The sequence below is a fragment of the Aplysia californica genome, unplaced genomic scaffold (genome assembly GCF_000002075.1).
Source record: "Aplysia californica isolate F4 #8 unplaced genomic scaffold, AplCal3.0 scaffold00585, whole genome shotgun sequence".
In the NCBI taxonomy this organism is placed as follows: domain Eukaryota; kingdom Metazoa; phylum Mollusca; class Gastropoda; order Aplysiida; family Aplysiidae; genus Aplysia; species Aplysia californica.
The window spans coordinates 253222-274841 of record NW_004797855.1 but is presented as its reverse complement, the minus strand read 5'-3'; the positions used below and the strand labels follow the sequence as shown (position 1 = coordinate 274841).

Genomic DNA, 21620 nt, shown 5'->3' with positions numbered 1-21620 from the left:
AAAGGAGCAGAAATTTGGCCGATACTCTTCTCAAAAGTGATGCCGATACATATACCAGCACCTGGACTGTGTGGATTTGCAGGATATGAAAACTTTTTTTACTTTTCAACAAGAAATTGCCAAATTGCTAATGTCATCTTTGATAAGGATTAGCTCTATTCAAAGCCGATGCATCATGAGGTGATGTGACTTGGGCTCATTATACAAAATTTACCTACAGTTTTAAGAAGCCAGTGAAACAAATTATGATAACCAAGATACTAGTAATATTGAAAAACCTATTCACTGAAAAGTTGAAGATTAAACGATCTTAATGTCCAAATGGAAGTAACAGTGAACCAGTAGTTTATCCGGAAGTTCCTCAATGCCACGGACTCCGGACTGCAGTACAGGTCTTATCGCGTGCAGACAATGATGACAACAGATCTCACTCAGACGAACAACAAGTTCCTTCACACGATGGGGTTCAAGTAGGCTCTCAGCCTCCTCTCAAGAAAAGTTAATTATATATTCATGCAACATACCTTGAGCCATCAAGTAAGTCTGTTCTGCATGATGTCATAAAAATATTTCGCGGTCAGTGCAAGAAAATCCATACTTTTTGCCTTTATGGTTAGCTTCAAGCTTAACAGACAAATACCTTGTCGAAATCAAAGAGGAAAACCATACTCTATTTAAGGATATCGTTCCAATATTTATTTATTTTTAAATTTATCTATTTATTTATTTATTTATTTATTTTATTTTATTTTTATTTTATTTTATTTATTTTATTTTATTTTATTTTATTTTTATTTTTTTTTTGGGGGGGGGGGCTTTTCATTTTTTTAAATGGCATACGAATATGCTTCTTTCAAACTCTTTAAAGGAACTGGGTTAGCTGACTTTCGTGGTTACAGCCTGAACTGTATACCAAGGTTTCCTAGGGAAACATAATGGGAGATGGTGTTGGGTGTATTCATTTGTTGAGAGAAGCTCTTGTCCTTGACAGATTCATCATCTTAGGAAGCAGAAATCTTTCAATGTAAAGGACAACCTAAATGTTTCCAATGCACCCCAAGAACTCGTATTGGTGGCTACAATGCAGCTTGGGAGAATGTTGGAAAAGAGGAACTAGCCAAGCAAGTGTACGAACAGCCTGACACAGGCGTGGAAAAGTTTCAGGTGTCAACTGGAGATGTCAGACTCACTGGATTAAAATGTTAACGTATGCCATCTGACAGACGCTGAAGAGTAGCCAATGTAGTCAATATGACATCTGCATTCGATCACGTTTGTCACATATTATGTTCACCACAAATACTTCAAGCGGCTTACAGATCTGTGGACTATTCTGGCGTCATTGCTGAAGGGATACCCGCTATGCTCAGTCATGTTAGGCCATCCCTATCCATGCATGGATTGCAACTGTAGAACAGGCAATGCAGGCAAGTTCGCCCTAGTCTTCCTGTGATACCCCAACAACTGTCTCTTTTGGATAGCTTTAATACCACAGCCTCCATTCATACTAGCAATAATGAACGTAGCAAGCTTGCAAACCAAACTGATCAAGATAAAGACGAGAGTAAAGACTAAACAGGTTATTGACCTTTAGATTAATGTTCGTTCTAACTATGTAAGATTATCTTCTGAATGTCTAAACTGCACATTATCCCCTAACGGCGATTTTTTTGCGGGTTGCATCGGTTCTAAAATGCTGCTACATCAGATCTACACAGTGAATCCTGAGCTATAGTGTCATGGAAAAATGGTCACAGGTTTTTACCTAAACAAAAAGTATAGACAAGGCTCCCATACTGCGGGTGCTGTATGTGTTGATATATTCGATGAGCGGCCAAACTGGATTTACTCAGCTTGTTAAATACTAAAAATATGAAATGATACAAAAAAAGAATTCTCCTAGATCATTAAATACCCTTAATTTGTGAACCTTAAGTTACTATTTGTGATATCAATGTTTTTCTCATTTTCCTTTCGGACGATGGCAGCCATATATTGGATTTTTTGCACTTATATTTTACGAAAGGCTAAAAATGACACCAAAATTGAACTTCTTGACCTAAAAAACCTCATAAGTAATGTATCACACTTCATATGTGTTGGAAAAAGACAATGAGTAATATCAATTTTTGCCGTTTGGCGGCCATCTTGGATTTCAAGGCCTCATGGGTAACGCCCATATTTTAAAAAGAGGCATGGGGGCTAATTTTCTTACTTAGACCTTGAAGATGGTAAAACATGTTAAAAACGAACTCCCGGAGCCCACGGTCACGGAACTATTGTTTTTGACCCAACTAAATAAAGTGAAAGTAAATTTTCTGTTCTTTTACAAAAGTCTACCTACTAACAGTGTAATACATTCAGGAATACATGTTTTGATTACAGTCGCACTGGCCCGCTCTCCCAAACGCCAGAAAGAGACTTTTTAGTGATAGTTTTATAAAGTCAGAATCGAGTACATGAAGTCTTTAGTGTAATATTGTTAGCACAATCTGTACCATTTTTGGGGGTAATGTCATGCTTATGTGACCTTAACTTCCAGTACATCGAGTTCTCTCTCTCTCTCTCTCTCTCTCTCTCTCTCTCTCTCTCTCTCTCTCTCTCTCTCTCGCTTTCACATTCACATGCACACGCACATACACATACAAATACACACACATGCATACAAGCACACCCATACACAAACAATCACACTCTTTCCTTCCTTTTGTGCTTCCTTTCTTCCCACCGAACAACTTTCCTAACGACCTAACCTCCTACCTACCTAATCACCTACATATCTACCTATTTACCTACCAGCAAACATACATACACATAAAAATACGAAGATCCATCCATCCATCCATCCATCCATACATCCATCCATCCAAACACAGGTCCGCTGTTAGCATTATCTTGATATTTTCTCTATTTGTCAGGATGAGATGGGATCGTTCTAGTAAGGATGGGGTTGGGGGTAGGCGTGTGAGTTACCACTTTACTTATTTGTGACATTCTTTGTTTTAATTTTCAGTAAACAAGATACTTTATGACAACCTGCTAATGCCACGTTTTATCCATTTTCCCCCACAGGATTATCTACTTTGTCCAGAATATTATCTAGACAGCTAGTAAACGTTATTGGATTCTCCCTTTTTGTTTTGTTTTGGGACCCCCCCCCCCCCCCCAACAAAATAAAAAAAGGAGGAGGGGTAGCTTTTCTTTTAAAAAAATATTTAAAAAGAAGGATAGGGTGGGTTGGAGGGCGTTTACAAAACTCTACCTTAGAATGGCAACTGTCTCACTGCTCTTTGCGTTGTTTTGAAAATTATGACGTAAAGCATATTTTTAAAGTTTCACTACCAAGATTTTTCGACTAAAATTCTTTGAATATCTTGATAACGACTCCTAATAATCATACGATTTTGGTAGGGCAGATTATAGAACTTTTATTTTCGACCTTAGAGTCTTAGTAACTCAAAACGGCCAAAAAAGTCCGATAGAACTTCGTAATTCTTAAGTAGCGAAGAGACAATAGCTTTTCTTTACATGGAGATATCTGCTATTAAAAGTTAACGTTCAACGATTTACATTTAGATCACTTTCTACATGTTGGTGTCCTAGAGGTTTTTTTGTTTGTTTGTTTTTTCTTTGTTAAATCAAGCCATATTTAAATGTTATGTGCACAATGAACAGTATTACGGAAATTATTTGCTGGCTTTCCTTTTCTCTAATTGTCCAAAGTTCCCTTTTTTTTCTAAGTCCAAACCATGTCCGAAATTTTATTTTAAAAGCTGCGTTGTTATTCTTGTTTTTTAACAATTGTGAAATGCTTTCTAATAACTTAACCACGTTTAAAAATGCAATGTTGTCCTGAATGCATTTTATTTCAATTTATCTGTTTATTTTTCTTCCTGCCACCAATGCTTGTTCTTGTTGAAAAATGTTACTCATGTACAACTGACTGCTTTTACCAAGTGTAATAATTTACTTACAACCAGTATATTTTTATTCCACTTACAAAAGACTACAGACCTACTGATGTAAGATTATACAATATACAGGAAATCCATGTTTTAGTTATTGTACGCAGCCTGCAACTGCATTGCTGCAATCTGTTGTATTTAATAAAAATAAGGAATTTGATATGAATAATTTCGAAAGAACATTTACCTTGAGGACGCCGTGATGATATGAAAACGTTAAATTTCTAAAGTTTGATATGAACGCCATGTTCCAGTTCTGTGTAAATGTCTATGATAACTTTGCATTTTTATAATCAGTTTTTATTATAAATGTACCTTTGCACAACCTGCCTCCCCAAAAAAAGAATCCAAAGCCTATCCTGCATTACAGGGACAGCTTTCAATTACCATATCGTATTGATTGTATCAAAGATACACTTCAATTTTTGAATTATTCCTCTCTCTCTCTCTCTCTCTCTCTCTCTCTCTCTCTCTCTCTCTCTCTCTCACTCACTCTCTTTCTCTCTCTGTTTTTCTAGCTTTCACCTTTTCTTCATTTTAAACACTGCCCAGTTTTTAGTTCTGTTTTAGGGAGGAGGTGTGCTGCATTACACAATAGCATTCCATTCCGTTCTGTAACCTGATGTTGCTGTAGCTGATGTGAACGACTGACCAGTCCTGTTGCTGGGTTCAGATAAGTCTGAATGTGCTACAGCCTCTCAGAGCAGACAGAACGTGATACAATAACGCCCCATCTCCCCCCTCCCACACTCCATAAACACACACTCTCTCGAAAACCGAACTTAAAGACCTCTGCATTTAACTGCTAAAAGTTCTACCATTGCACCACAGATATCTAAACGTCATACTATTTACCATACTTATGTGATTATATTTCTGTGCATAATTTGCAAACAGTTTTCGTCGTGTTACCCGCTTTATATTTCGTTAATATTTCTGTCTTTTGACTTGATCCGTTGATCTACACTACATTTGTCAAATTAAAGGCCCAGAGGCCGCATACAGCGGGTCAAACAATGTATTATATCTGGCCCCTTAAAACATTTTAGGAAGTCCATGTTGAGAATGCAGAACCTGACTCCAAACAAAACAAAATTGTTGCCAAGAAAAGGTGCCAAACATCCAGTTCTGCCAAATTAGCATAAAGAACGAATATTCATGGTTTGCTTTAATGTTGTGTTAGTATACTACAGTTTCATTTCATGATAAATCATTCTTTAAAATAGTGTTATATTTCGATTCCGCAATCAATGTTTATCCACATCGGCCGGAAACCTTACGTGCACTTTAAGTATAACACCCCCCAACCCCCACCCCCTGAGTGACTGAGTTTGGTACCCCTAATCTAGACCTAGATTTTTCTAAAGATCCGGTTTTGAGTTTTAGAATTACCGCGGTACACTTTGTTGGACTCCATATTGCAGTTTACTTGTTACCTCTTCTCAACTTCCTGAAGAAGAAATTTTGATATGGGTTTATAAAAGATGCTCAACGGCTGAAACAGTTTTTAAAAACTGTTCTCTTATAAGCCTTTTTTTATAATTATATTTTTATTTCTTATTTCATTAGTGTATGTTTTTTTTCCTAATTCTTTTAAAACAAATCGTTTTTTTCCACTCTACTGAAACAAAAGAAAAACTGTTTAAGATGCTGCTTGTTCTATTGTTCTACCTTATTAAAAAATAGATGTAATTTGTTGAAAATCCGAATATTTATTTAGTTTCCCTGGTGTTCACAAAGGAAATACATACTATTCGGTATCAGCTCAATCAAATTCTGTTCATTGTTGCTTTTTCGTACTATAAATGTCCTCGATATGTGAATAATGATTAATCTGGTATATTTCAAATAACACTCGGATCGTACGATTCCTTTGCTGACTATTATTCCATATTAACAAACGTATATTATGTCCATGCGTATTTCCTCTTTTGTTTTATCCATCTTGTTTTATCTTTTTATTCTATACGTATCTGGTGGTTACTTTTAATCTTTTTAAATGGAAAGCACATTTTCTTTTTAATTTTTTAAAAAGTATTCTAATACAGTAGTCTAGCCACCAGCTTCCTCTCACCTCTTCTGAAACATAGGCAAAACTGCTCGTACTTTGAAATCTACAATGTTGCTCGTAATGTTGTCTGTACTGCTAAATGTATGTATCCATGCTTGTTTCTTCTTCTGTTTGGTTAGTAATTTTGTTTTTGTATAGTTTTCTTTTGTAAGTGTCTCCTTTTTTCCCATTCTTCGAAATTAAGCGCACGTTTTATTTTCCTCCTTTTTTTACAGTCTTATAACTCGTGTGTATCCCCAAAAACTAGTTTAACTGCCAACGTCCTCTCTCCTTTTGTGGAACAAAAGCAAAACTATTTCGTAATTTATAATATTGCCACTTGTATTTTCTTCTTTATTTAAAATACATGCATTAAAAATAATCCGAATACTCACTCAGCTTTCATTGTGTTGAACATGAAAATACGTAACGTTCGGTATAAGCTCAAAAATTAACTTCTGTTTATTGCTGCTTTTTCTTACTCTATGTCCGAGCCAAGTGGGAAATTCGTGTAAAGTGCTTTTCCAAAGGACACACAGCGTCAGATCGAGCTGAGGCTCGAACTCCGAACGTGCGATCTCAGGATTACGGGTCCTGTAGCCACTGGGCTAGTGACGCCACGTGGAATATCTCCATTCCACAATACTTTATAACCTTTCGCTGACTATTACAGGAACTCAATAAATATGTTTATTATACCTGTGAGTATTTCCTCTTTTGTTTTAATACTTTTACACGTATGTCTGCGATACAGAAAAACACTGTTTTACGTATACATTGTTAATAATGTACTGTATTATTTAGAAAAGATTATGAACAGTTTTGTTTCTCAATTTTTTTTGGTATCTATTGATCTCATTTATTGTGCTGTCTTATACGCCAGTTTCGACTTTTGGGCAGCATTCTCCAGAAGTTCCTAGCTTAGCTAGAGCTATTAAAACGAAAAGTAATACGACTGACTGCGTTTTAAATCAGGAAGCAGCGTCAACGCAGGTTTGAACTCGATTTGGTTTTGCATCATTACATCTTAAAAGCCACTGATGTGCCCGTTTAACAAAAAGAAAAAAACATATTTTACGATCCAATCTGCATGATCCTTTCAGATCGTGTGAGTTCGGAAAACGGCGTTGCCAAGAGCTCACTAGATCAATAAATAGAACTCTGTGTCATCAAATTTGACATTGATGACCATGGTTGCAATTGTGAGCAAACAAAACTTTATTCTGACCAAGCAATGTCAAGAAACAAGGAACAGTCGTCCAACAGGCTGATTTGCTGCGAATATCGTCTATTTCTCTCGGTCTTGAGGATCGGATCCAATTGCGCTAATGTGGTACATGGAGGAAAATTGGTCCACTTTCAAAACAGATCAACTACCGTCCAGTAGATGTTGACTAAAATGTCTACTTTGGGCGCTGGTATCACAAAAAGTTACGTGTCGTCCTTTACGTCAACAGCAGATCCCACTCAAGCATGAATCGGATTTTCTTAATCAAACAGGCATTAAATTATATAATATGACATGGCTTATATGGCTTTGAAAACATTTTCTCAAACGGCGTCTGTGGTGTAAATGTTATGATCTTTGCACTTAGTAGTCTTATCCTTGCATACTGAATACGTAAGTTCGATTCTAGTGAGTGGGGGGGGGGAGAATCGAGCAAAATATCCGTCCTTGTGCTGAAACGTTGTATCGCTCTCAGCCTGTGTTGGCCCTGAAAGGCAGGATCAAAGCAACCCACCTCCTAAATTATCTGAGTTGCGCAACTCTCTTGTTAGTAAGAAGGTGGGGGCACGAAATGTAGCGTCCTTTTCGGATAAGAGAAGCCTATTGTCCAGAAAATCTTAGAAAAAATACAAACAGCACAATTAAAAAAGAAATCCATCCGGGTACTAAACAAAGTGCCATTGGCACCTTCATCCAGCTTGATACCCACTGAACCATGAGCACATCCAACCACTTATTGTGGTTATAGAACTTTCAAATCTACAAACGCCTCAGGCTATAAACCTGTAAAACGCTCATGGGATGCCCTCTTATACCGGGTGCCCATTGCGGGTCGGGTTGGATCGATCGCCTGACCCAAAACTACCTGCTCCTCAACAATGAGACAAAACTACCTGCTCCTCAACAATGAGACGAGTCTTGCGATCGGTTTGTGCCACGATACCCGCTTTGCACCATTAATCAGGGTAGCAAACCGACCCAACCCGACCCGATCGTGCTAATGGGCACCTGGAATGAGGATTGGAAGTGTCCGTCAACATGACACCAAGACATGACAAGACTGAAGTCTGTGATGTAGTGGTTCGGATATTGGATATTTTACACAGAGCGGTAAGGAAGAGTTTTATCGAGTATGTATGTCTGTATATACCGACCAGGAAAAGACAAATACAGTATCTGAGACACTCGGATAGACATATTATTATTATAAAGGCCTTGAACTTCAAGCACTCACTGGTCAAATTGAAGGAAAACGAAGCAGAGACTGAGCCTGAGCAACCAACTTGGAGAACCTAAACAGACGGGTGTCGTGGAAAAATCAAGGTAGTGTAGCTTTTTAGGGTATCTGAGCAAAGAAATGAATGGAGAATCGTGAACGCCGACGTCTGTCGCAGATGTGGCACTTGATGATGATGATGTTCTGTCTGTCTTTCTCGATATACATATTGTAATTTCTGTTTGTGCGTGTTACGTACAAGAATAGGTACATTATATATATATATATATATATATATATATATATATATATATATATATATATATATATATATATATATATATATATCGCTCGTCTCTCTCTCTCTTTCTCTCTCTCCCCCCCCCTCTCTCTCTCTCTCTCTCTCTCTCTCTCTCTCTCTCTCTCTCTTTCGCTACCGTTTGTTGAGGAGCATGTCGTTTGTCTCATTGTTGAGGAGCAAGTAGTTTTGTCTCATTATTGAGGAGCAAGTAGTTTTGTCTCATTGTTGAGGAGCAAGTGGTTTTGTCTCATTGTTGAGGAGCAAGTAGTTTTGTCTCATTGTTGAGGAGCAAGTAGTTTTGTCTCATTGTTGAGGAGCAGGTAGTGTTGTCTCATTTTTGAGGAGCAGGTAGTTTTGTTTCATTGTTGAGGAGTAAGTAGTTTAGTCTCATTGTTGAGGAGCAGGTAGTTTTATCTCATGTAGACAGGTAGACGTCTCGGACAGTGTCATTATATAAAACAAAATGGAAAGAGGAAAACTGAAAGTAGACGGTTGTACAGCTGACTGTTTTGGGCAGGTGACCGTTAGTGCAGGTTTCATTTCATGTGTTCAGACATTATACCCCTAGCGAAGGAACTAAACGAAAGAATTAGTCCTTCATGACAAGGAGGTAATACAGTGAGATCCTTGCAGCAAGGCCAAAAGTGAAAACACTAACGCCACAGGAACCTGCACTGCCGACTTCACCTCGAAATTGCGAAACTGTACAGGTTTTGCTTTTCTTTTTTTTTCTTTTTTGCATGTGTTTACGGCGCTCGGAACTGCATAATGTCATATGAGCGCACGGGACACATTACATTTTTCTGTTTATTAGGAAATTTGGAATTTAGCCGGGGTAGCGGCCGAAGCCTACTCTTATCGATTTTGGACTACCAAGAGATCTTTAACGTGCGCCCCACACCCCTTGTCCGAGAAGCCTATGTGTAAATCTTTCCTACCATAACTTCAGGGGTGGGGATGAAAGACAGCAGTAAGAAGGTGCCAAGGAGTAGCAGTAGAAAGCCCAGAGGAAGGGACAAACAAGGTGAGGGGGTGGGGTCAGAAAATGGAGACAAAAGCAGACGATAGAACATTTCTAGAGAGCCTCAAAGGGGGTGAAAGGAGACAAATTTAGAGAAGGAAAATTTCCGTCGCTATCCGGATTCAAACACGGGACCTCTTGAATGAGAGGCGAACTCATTGACCTCTAGACCACGAGAGACCCCCTAACATAGTTCGAGGGCAGGAAAGGATGTGAAAGAAGAAAATTTTAGAGAAGAAAATTTTCCATCGATATCCGACTCGAACCAACGACCTATTGAATGAGAGGTGAACACTTTGACCTCTAGGTCACGAGAGTCCCCACTGTACATGTTTAAAGACCTCACAAAACTAATCATTTAATCTGAAATTTTTCGCAAAATCTTTCTAAAAAGAAACGTTATTGAAAGTATCAAGATGGGTTAGAAGTTTGCAAAATTAGACAGAAAAAAAGGATTTGAGTAATGGAAGCTTTAATAGGACAGTCAACATTACCAGCAACATCGTAAATTTCAAAGTACGGGCAGTTTTACTTTTGTTTCAGAAGAGGGGAGAGGAAGCTGGCGGCTAGACTACTTTATTATTAGAATACACGCGGGATTTCAGACTGTAAAAAAATATAGTTTTAAAACACAAATATGCTTTCCATGTTAAAAAGATGAAAAGAAACCACCAGATACTTATAGAATAAAAAGATAAAAACAAAATGAATAAACCAAAAGAGGAAATACGCATGGACACAATATGCGTTTGTTAATATCGAATAGTAGTGTGCAAAAGACTGTAAAATCCGAGTATTATTTAAATATACCACTTTAGTTATTATTCACATATCGAGGACATTAAGTACGAAAATACAATAATAAACAGAACTTGATTGAGCCGATACTGAATAGTATATATATACTTTCATTGCCAACTCAATGGAAACTTGATACGTATTCAGACTATCTAAAATTGCATATCTCTTTTAATAAGATAAAAAAATAAACCCAACAGCATCTTAAACAGTTTTCCTTTGGTTCCAGAAGAGAAAAAAATACACGATTTGTTTTAAACGAATGAGAATTAAAAAAACACACGCTTATGAAATAATAAATCTGAATATAATAAGCAAAAAAAAGGCTTAAAGAGAACAATAGTTTTGAAAAAGATATAAAAAACAAAATGAATAAAACAAAAGAGGAAATATGCATGAACATAACATACGTTTGTTTATTTCGAATAGTAGTCAGCAAAAGGTTGTAAGTACTGTTGCGAGTATTATTTAAAATTATTTATATATTGAGGACATTAAGTAAGAAAAATCAACAATAAACAGAACATAATTGAGCTGATGCCGAATAGTATATATTTTCATTGACAACACAATAGAAACTAACTAAATATTCAAATTATCTAAAAATTGCATGTATTTCTAACAAGGTAGATAGACACAGCATCTGAAACAGTTTTTCTTTTATTTCAGGAGAGGAAAATATACGTGATTTGTTTTAAAAGATTCAGAAAAAAACACACTTGTGAAGAAAAAAACTAAAACAAAATAAGATAACAAAGCTTTATGAGAGAACAACGTTTTAGATATTTCAATCGTCGAGCACCATTCTTTTATAAACACGTTTCATTTCTTCTTCAGGAAACCGAGAAGTGCTTACATGTAAAATGCATTGTGGAATGTAACAAAACTGTTATCTTAAAACTCAAAATCTGATCTTTCGAAAAATCTAGGACTAGTTCTGGGGTTCCAAACTCAATCACCTAGATTGGGGGCGGGGGGGGGGTCATGCACACTTAAGTTTTCAGGCCAACGAGGGTAAAGATTGAATGAGCAATGACAAACTAACCATCTATTTAACAATAATTTTATTATAAAACAAAAGAGACAAAAGTTACAACAATAACACAATACTAAAGCAAACCAATATTCGTTCTAACGCCAATTTGTAAGAGCTGATGTTTGGCACTTTTTCTTGGCAACCAGTCTCTAAGGGGCCACATAAAATTAATTGTTCGAGGGGTTGTATGTGGCCTTTGGGCCTTGAATTTGACTACTGTGTTCTATATCAACAGATTAAGTCAACAGACAGAAATGTAAACGATATGTAAAACAGGTAACACGACAAAGACTGTTTGCAAATTATGCACTAAATATAATCACAAAAGTATGGTATATAGTATGACAATTAGAAATCTGTGGTACAATGGTAAGGAATTTTAAAAAGATACTTGTTGAAAATAAATATACTCCTGGTAAAAGCAGACAGTTGTACATGAATAACTTTTTAAAACAATAATTAGTGTTGGTTGTGTGAAAAGAAATACGTAGATAAAATGAAATAAAAAGCATTCAGGATAACATAGCTCTTTGAAACTTGATATTATTATTATAAAGCATTGCGAAATTGTTTAAAACATGAATAATAACGAAGCTTCCTTTTTTTCTAAGTTGGAACTTTGGACTTTAGAGAAAAGGAAAATGAACAAATTATTTCCGAAATAGTGTTCATTGTATACGAAATAATTAGAGCTTGATTAAAAACGAAAACAATATACATTTCTGGGACACCATAATGAAGAAAATGATCTAAAAGTAAATCATTGAAATTTAGCTTTTAAGAGCAGATAGCATAACGTAAACAAAAGCATTTTTGGCCGTTTTGAGTTGCTGAGACTCTAAGGCAAAAAGCCAAAATCAATCAATTATAAGGCGTCGTAATCGAGATATTCCAAGAACTGCATTCGGAAAATCTTGACGTATTGTGAAACTCCAAATGCTTGTCGTCGAATTTTTCAAAACAAGGTAAGAACAATTAGAACGTTGTAATTCTACGTTAGGCCTAGCGTCTTGTAAACGCCTTTCACCGCACCCCATCCCTCTTTTTTTTTTTAGAAAAGCTACCCCTCCATCCTTTTTTTTCTTTCTTTTTTTGTCTTTTGATTCCCTCCAAATAAAACCAAAAAGGGAAAATCCAATAAGGTTTACCTGCGGTTTAGATAATATTGTGGACAAGGTAGATAATCCTGTTGGGAAAAAATGGATAAAACGTGGCATTAGCAGGTTGTCATAAAGTATCTTGTTTACTGAAAATTAAAACAAAGAATGTCACAAATAAGTAAAATGGTAACTCCCACCCCTATCCCCAGCCATATTCTTACTACCCCAACCTCATTCCTTCCTTACAAAGAAAATATCAAGATGATGCCAACTAAGACAACAGCGTGCCAGTGTTTGGATAGATGGATGGATGGATGGATGGATGGATGGATGGATGTATGTATGGATGGATGGATGGATGGATGAATGGATGGGTGGATGGGTGGATTGATGGATGGACAGCTGGATGGGTGGATGCATGGATGGATGGAAGGATGGATGGATGGATGGATGGATGTGCGTATTTATATTTGTTTGCATGTAAGCTTGTAGACCGATAGGTAGGTAGGTGGTTGGGTATTTTGTTAGGTAGGAAGAAAGCACAAAAGGAAGGAAATAATGTGTTTGTCTGTGTATGTGTGTGCGATGAACATGTGTGTGTGTGGGGGGCGGGTGGGGGGTCTGGGTGTGTTTGTGAAGGAGAGTGAGAGACATGGGGAGAGGGAGAAAGAGAAAGAAAGCGAGAGAGCGTATGTGAGTGTGTATGGGTGTATGTGTGTGTGTATGTGTGTGCCTGTGTGTTAGAACAGAATTAGGATGGTTGATGAGGGAGGGGGGAGGCTTCAATGTGAACTGGAGGTAGGGGAAGATGCAGGTCACTTAAGCATGGCCGTACAAAAAAAGAAGTTACAGATTTTGCTAACTACATCACAAGACTTCATATCTTCGATTCGGGCTTTAAAAAACTATAACGATAAAGTTTCAGTCCTACTGGAAGGGCTACTAGAAGTAATCAAAACATGGATTCCTGGATAATATAATGCATTCCAGTGGTGGGCGTTTGCAACAGGGCAAGAAATCTACTCTCACTTTGTCGTCTCTTTATGGCGGTATTGCTCTTCCTTGGCGCTTACAGACGCCTGTGGTGTAGCAGTTTGGGTCTTCATTGTCGTACACAGAAGGCACGCTTTTGAGTCTTGTATGTGGATAATTCTTAAATTATTATTAAGTGTCTCCTGTCTGCTAGGATGTTGTATCCCTCTCAATCCTGACTGGCAGGTTCAAGACAGCCTGCTTCCTATATTGAATTAATTGCCCCAAAGGTGCCGCAACATTATTTATTACTTAAAATTCGTATAATGATCCCAGGCACTTAATAGTAATAATAGATAGCATTTGTATAGCGCACATCCCCGCTCTACAGCAAGCTCTATGCTCCTCACAACAATTTATACTACTACCCCAGCAGACCTGAGAGCATTCTGAAACAACCTCAACTTCCTGGGAAGCATACAGTGCAAGCAGCCATTTATAGGCGCTAAAACACTAACATACTGACAAGATCTTTCTCTGTCTATGGCCGGGTACACATTCCTACCTGGGTGAAGTGAGGAAAATTCGTGTACTGAGCCTTACCCAAGGACACAACGTCGGGCCCCCGGCTCAAACCCCCGAGCCCACAACTTCACGATTGCGAGTCCAGTAGCCTTACCACTAGGCCACCGACGCCACTTAAGGCCAGTTGTCGTGTCAGTGTACTGCTTCTCGTTACTTAAATGAAACCTGACCGGCGCCTGTGGGGCAGCAGTTAGACCCGTCTCTGTCGCATGCAGGAGACCCGAGTTCGATTCACGAGTGAGGATAATATTTACAACGAGTATCTTGGTCTTTCTGATGGGATGTTGTATTCCTCTCAGGCCGGGTTGACCCTGACAGACAGGGTCGGAAGCTATCCTCCTAAATGATCTAATAAATTGTGTCGATGGGGCGTAAAAACACATCTACATCTAAACCCAAAAAAATACAAAAACATAATATCTCACTCTAACCCTAATAATCAACACAGTCAATCTAGAAAGCTTACCACATCGCTGCAAATGAACCACGGATAAAGTTCCCTGTGTTATGAGGAGGATCCGAGCATCTCTGCTCATTCTGAAACAAAAAAATTGAGATGGAAACGACGCTTCAAGATTTGTTATCTCCTTCTTCCGTCGTTATCTTATCAAAACGTCTTACTCGGTCACTTGCTTAGAGAATAGGTACGATTGCATCAGTACAATGTCATAGCTGTTCCTCCCTCCTCTCCAGGATTCATGAAAGGGTTGGCTTGCTGAACGTGCCAGTCATCACGCTACCGTAGATTTATAGAGTTCCGACATGTTTGGCCGTTTTGAGTTACTAAGACCATGAGATTCAAAACTAAATGTTCCATCTGATTTATAAGAGTCGTTATCAAGATACTTAAAGAATTGCATTTTTTTAAAGCTTGATGTTGTTGTTAAACTAATATTTTTTACCTCAAATTTCTCAAAATTAGGAATTGAGTCTGAGCAGATAGAACTTTGCAGTTCTACAGTAGGAGTCACCCGGAGTGAGAATAGTGCAGGCGAGTCTTGTGGCTATTCTCACCCGGTGCGCGTACACCAAATTTTGCGTTCACCCTAAACCACAGAATTCTACACTGTGATAACAGAAAAATTGTAGAATTCTGTGCCGTGAACAAACGTTTCATTACAACTGTAGCCTATTAAAAGCGTACAGTGGAGAAAGAGAGAGAGGAGTAGCGCGAGATTTTGCGGGCAAAACAAAAGGGTGACCCGCGTAGTTCGGCTCGATTCGAAAAGTTAAATAGCCGTAGCATCTTTGTAGACAACCAAATTAATTTACTTGTGTGTTTTAACATCATTTTTTAACTTTGTTTTGGTCAATTTGATCGTCCACACCGATAGACAGTATTCAGAAAGAGACAGAGAGAGAGAGAGAGAAGAGGGGAGGAGTTGATCTTGCGAGAACTTCCGGCGGGTGAGAATAGCCACTTTCTTTCCATACAGGTTGTTTGTCAGTCCCTGACCCTCTAGAGACACCAGCCGCTCTCAGTGGGTCCACTGTGTGTGATGTGGTGCCCTCATCTTCTCTGGCTTTCTTTCCACGGCGTGGTGGAATCAGGAACTCGTTAATTTTTGGGCATGTAAAGTTATTGGTATCATCTTCAAGATTGTTATTTGTGAGGCAGTGTGGTGGAATCAGGCTCGCGTCAATTTTTGGGCATGTGGAGTTATTGGTATCATCCTCAAGATTGTTATTTGTGAGGCAGTGTGGTGGAATCAGGAACTCGTTAATTTTTGGGCATGTGGAGTTATTGGTATCATCTTCAAGATTGTTATATGTGAGGCAGTGTGGTGGAATCAGGCTCGCGTCAATTTTTGGGCATGTGGAGTTATTGGTATCATCCTCAAGATTGTTTATTTGTGAGGCAGTGTGGTGGAATCAGGCTCGCGTTAATTTTTGGGCATGTGGAGTTATTGGTATCATCTTCAAGATTGTTATTTGTGAGGCAGTGTTGTGGAATCAGGCCCGCGTCAATTTTTGGGCATGTGGAGTTATTTGTATCAACTTAAAGCTTATTCACTTGTCTTTATTTGGATGGAAAAAAATATACATTTAACTTGAATACAAGTCGAGATATTTACGAAAGAACGAGGTGGGGGTCACCTGTTTTCAGAGGTAAAATTTGTGAGAAAATGGCCGCCAAAGATTAGTTATTTCCTTAGCTTAAAAGAGTCCGTGGTAACTGAAAATTTACATTTTAGTGCCTTTAATCAACGCTTTTCAGAAATATCCGCCCAGAAATGAGTTTTTTAAAGGGCATGAAAGGTGTTGAGACAAAACAAAAATTTGATTAAAATTCACAAACCTGCGGAAAAAAGCAGGTTTCTTCACTTTGATTATTTTGACAAGAACCTGATTCCACCACGCTGTCTCACATTTGTCTTGCTTTCTATGAAAAAAAACCCTTCTATCTTGAGAAAAAAAACCCTTCTATCTTGAGTAGAAATAGATATATTTGCAGTTGAAGGAGTTGGGGGTAGCCTGGTCTCAGAGGGGAAGAAAGCGAGAAAATGGCCGCCAAAATTTGGTAGCTTCTATAACTTGAGAGTTCTTAAAAACTGAACATTTACATATTATGTTATGCCCTCAATATAGGTTAAATTTCCATGGCAATATGCTTTGATGTGGAAATAAAAAGCGTTGGGTCAAAATAAAAAAAGGATAACAATTGCTAAATTATAGGAAACATTCCGTTTTCTTCAATTTTATTATTTTGACGAGTTCCTGATTTCACTACAATGCCTCACATTATTATTTTCTGTATCGTTTTGATCCCATTTCTTTTTTGCTTTTTCAATCAATTTTTTTATTCAAATTAGTATGCAACTCTACAAGAATAGCCGCTGTGGTGAAATGGTTAGGTTTATTAATATTTCAAGAAGTAGACGTGAATGTGATCCTATAATTCAGCTTCATTCGTCTGTCTTCAGGGAATTTGCGCATCCAGTCCAAACAGTCCCAGATGGCCCTACAAGAGATTTTCGAAGTGGCCGGCCCCCTTCAAAATAGTATGGTTTCAATTATTGTGGAGAAAAATCTAGAAGAGATTAAGAAAAGAATCATTGTGCCCTCACCAGCCTTTGAAACATGCATTATATACTAAATACATAGAAACAGAATACCAACTACTATCTCCCCCCCCCCTCTCTCTCTCTCTCTCTCTCTTTCTCTCTCTCTCTCTCTCTCTCTTTCTTTCTCTTTATCTATTTATCTCTCTATATATCTATCTATCTATCTGTCTATCTATCTATCTATCTTTATATCTGTCTATCTATCTATCTATCCATCTATCTGTCTATCTATCTATCTATCCTTTTAATCTATTTATCGTTAGTTGTTCTTTTTTTAAACTCTCTAAAAGAAATTAAATAGTGTTTATGTGTCGCAGAACTGGAAAAAATTAAATGTTAAAGAGATGATAAAGGAAAAAAAGTAAACCAATCTTTTCAAGACTTATTTACAATATTTTAAAGAGTTGGTGAACTTTGCGTTTTTGGGTGCTTTTTTTCTTTAATTAAGCGACGTTCGTTTTCAAAATAAGTTTGTTCTTCGTAAATTTTATGTCAAACAAATTCCTTTTGAACGAATTATATCTGTTCCAAATTACAGCATTCTAGAACAATTTCTGTACGAGATATTCAGAAATAAAGTTGTACAGGGGTTTTATTATCACCCTGTATTTGTTTATTTATGTACGCCATTGTAAAACAAATTTGCCAAGGGGATAAATAATATGAAATGCATTGCTTATCTTCTTCTCGTTCAGCTTTTATTAAATTGACATCCCAGTCTCTTTTGCGAAGGCTGCTGTTTGCCACAGGTCCTCCAGTGCCCCACAGAGTTTTGGGTTTCCCTGGCGAGGTTTAGCCACTATTTCTTTTTAAGTGACTCGTGCTTTGGGCAGGCAGATGGTTCCCTGTTTGGTGGCCGTTTCCGAACTGACACTCTTCTGAATTTCCGATGATTGATTATTAATTTATCTTTAAATTGTCGTATAAGTCTGCAGAATGTACTGGTGATGAAGGGAATAACACAAAGAGGTTATATTTAGTACTCAAGACATGCGCAGTTCAACAGACGGGTTAGTACTTTTCGAGACTCACTTGGAGACATCTCGGCGGTCTTATGAGGAAACCTACAATATCGCACTGAAATTGTGGGGGCGGGTGGTGTTTAATAAACTAGAGTGCATGGGAAGTGGGGTGGGGTTCAGATTGTTCATGCAAAAGAGGGCACGCCGGTCTTGCCGATGTCTGACACATGTGACGTCACTGCAGTGACCTCTAGTATTATAATATAGCCTCTTTGGGTCTAACATCACTTACCGGAAGGTAGCGAGTGTTGTCACCACAATCCAAAACCACACAGGTGTCCACCCTGCTACAATTGACGAACTGCTGGTTGTTAGAGGCCAGTGGGAACTTTTTCTGGCCCACCTCCAAGTTCTCTTGGGTACACACTTGGCAGACCTTGTCTCTGTTGGTGGAGGCCTGTTAAGGCGTGAGATAGGTTTAAACAGCAATTAATGAAAAATTTAAAAATAAATTTTATTTTTATAGATCTCAGAAAGGTAATTGGGTTCCCTATGGCAAACGTACATACATGTATACACACACACACACACACACACACACACACACACACACACACACACACACATACACACACACACACACACACACACCAGGCATGGGGCGGTGCCACTGACTGAAGTGTCTTTAGGACATTCCCAAAGGGGGGACATTTCTCGTTCAAATGCAAAGTAAATTTGTAAATGGGCTGATCCAACAATGCCATGCTCATAACTGTGCCTGGACTACAACAGGGAACTGCTGCTTTTTCTTTCCTAATCCTTACTATCGTCATTTTCCTCTACTTTTCTTTGTATGTTTGTTACCCTATTGTGACTCTCTACTTCCGAGGTGCCTTGATAGTCGAAGCAGACTTTGTGCTGTTGAAACTAGAGAGGTGAGCAGAGAAAGCCTGATTCCCTGTTTGGACTTCTCTGTTTACATCCACCCCTTGGCGCTCATACGACTCTATGCAGTTGTGAGCGCCGTAAGACCTCTACTAAAGTTAAATACCTACCTACCTACCTACCTACCTACCTACCTACCTACCTACCTACCTACCTACCTACCTATCTACCTACCTACCTACATACATACATACATACATACATACATACATACATACATACATACATACATACATACATACATACATACATACATACATACATACATACATACATACATACATACATACATACATACATACATACATACATACATACATACATACATACAGACAGACAGACAGACAGACAGACAGACAGACAGACAGACAGACAGACAGACAGACAGACAGACACAATATTACACCAGTACCGAACAGTTTCCCAACCATGCCATTTTTGGTTGCCACTGTGCAGTGCTCTGGTATTTTTTTAAGCTAGTAGTGTTTTCCTATCTTGCTCAAGGGCCTAACCCAGCTACCATCCATCTGATTCCAGTGTCACCCTCACTTGTTTGACTTGTACTCATTACCCACTTAGCCACTAGAGCCCCCCATTGTTGTGAATATAGGATATGGAGTCAAAATTATCCAGTTTTATACCAAAAGGGATTTTGAGACATGGCAGAAATGTGACAGATCGTATATTATGCGGTATATTAATTATGACGTCAAAATAAGTGGGTATCAAGAACTAAATTTTTGCTCCGTGACGACCAATGACCTAGAAGTTTCATTACCCCAAAGGACAAAAATATAATAATATTTTAAAGCATGACGTTCACACACTTTGGTTTCTTTCTGATTTAGACGTATTTTTAAAAAAAAATCAAATTAGGTGAAAACCTTTTAGGGTTCTATCTGAGACTTAACTCCCCTTTCAAACTATTGCCACAACTTTGCTGTTCGTTCCTTCGCTTGAGCAAGTGTCGTTAGGAGATTTCTTTGGGCCAATTTTGTTTTCTTTTCTGGTCAAATCAATTTGAAAATGTCGGCGTTTGTGTTATTTTAAGGCCCCTTTCGATACTACAAGGTTATCAAAGTTCACATATATGACAAACATAATAAGGAGTCTTTAAATCCGAAATCAAATTTGAGAGGAAAAAATTCATTTCCATGGCTACGGCGGCCGTATTGGATTTATATTGACAGGTCTTAATTTTCATGGAAATAGATTGTTTGTTTGTGTTAGTGCTTTTTTATATTCCATATATCAAAAGTTCAACAGACAAAATTTTAGTATTACATCTTCGCTTCATTCCGAACATTTCATGAAAATTGGATGAAAAATGTTGGAGCTATTTTTTAAAGTATATTATAGAAAAACCGCGTTTTGAGAAAACGGGCGATAAAGAAAAATAAAATATTGACTTTATTAGGAAATGGTGGCAACAAATATGCCCGGTATGGGAAGAAATAAGGCTTTAGGGGATTCTAATGCTATGGAATAGTTGTGGGAGAGGGCGAAGAAGATACATAATATGCCAATAGGTCCTATCTGAGACTCATCTCCCCTTGCAAACCGAAGTCACGCCTTTGCTTTTCGTTTCTTCGCTTGAGCTCGAGATTTCTTTGCTTTGGTTTTTGTTAGTTTTTTGTGCTCAAATCGATTTGAAAATGTCGGCTTTTGTGTTGGTATAAGGCCCCTTTCAATACTGTAAGGTTATTTAAGAAGCAGGACCTCCTTATTTGACTTACATCTCTGATAGGACCTCGCCAAGTGAGCGGAGAGCCTTAAAAACTCCCCAAAACAGCCCAATTTCAGAACACCCCGTTGAGAATTTGAACCAGGGTCATAAACTCGGTAGTCCAGCATAATACCGACTGAACTAACTGGTGGTGATGAATGAAATTCTGTGACCAATTTGACTCAAAGTCGCGATTATCGGTGTCCTATCAGTGCGTGCATCAGTTCTGTAGTCATGTCTTCTCATCGCCCCTCACGGCTGGGGGATATAGAATTCGCCCCCGGTCATAACATAAGTTACCTTTTCGGGGAAGCTAATCATAGACTCGCCCCCTGTTGGTATCGATATGTCTAAAATAGGCAGTTTTTAATGCAAATACCATTGTATTAATTAAACTATCATCAGAATATGTTTAAACTTCCAATATAAACCAGTTTCAACCATTTCACACCAATGTTTACTAAACTGTAGAGTTTTAAATCTAAAAATTGTGTTTACTCAAAAGTGAAAAAGTATGACCCTCATCGTTTTTCCATTGTGGCCTTCAATTGATATCCAACATAAAATGATTACCGTATAGATCTACCCTGTTTGAAGTCCTATTCCTACCAAGGATTACTATAACAAATTGTACTTCAAAAGAACACACA

General features: G+C 38.0%; 2 protein-coding genes across 2 annotated transcripts in view; one reads left to right on the top strand and one right to left on the bottom strand.

The window, feature by feature from the left end:
- The window catches only part of LOC101847901, a gene marked incomplete in the record, with an annotated part of 46908 nt that extends 40499 nt beyond the window's left edge, over nt 1-6409 (top strand). Inside the window, 1 exon segment of the mRNA XM_005107211.3 lies at nt 3073-6409. Coding sequence (XP_005107268.2) covers nt 3073-3103 — 31 coding nt within the window.
- A 5226-nt stretch (nt 6410-11635) lies between these two features.
- Nucleotides 11636-21620, bottom strand: part of LOC101847682 — a 20692-nt gene continuing 10707 nt past the window's right edge. The window contains exons 7-9 of the mRNA XM_013087409.2: nt 18592-18756; nt 14739-14809; nt 11636-12801 (exon numbers count right to left, since the gene is read on the bottom strand). Coding sequence (XP_012942863.2) covers nt 12771-12801; nt 14739-14809; nt 18592-18756 — 267 coding nt within the window. The 3' untranslated portion in view covers nt 11636-12770. The remainder of the gene's footprint in view (nt 12802-14738; nt 14810-18591; nt 18757-21620) is intronic.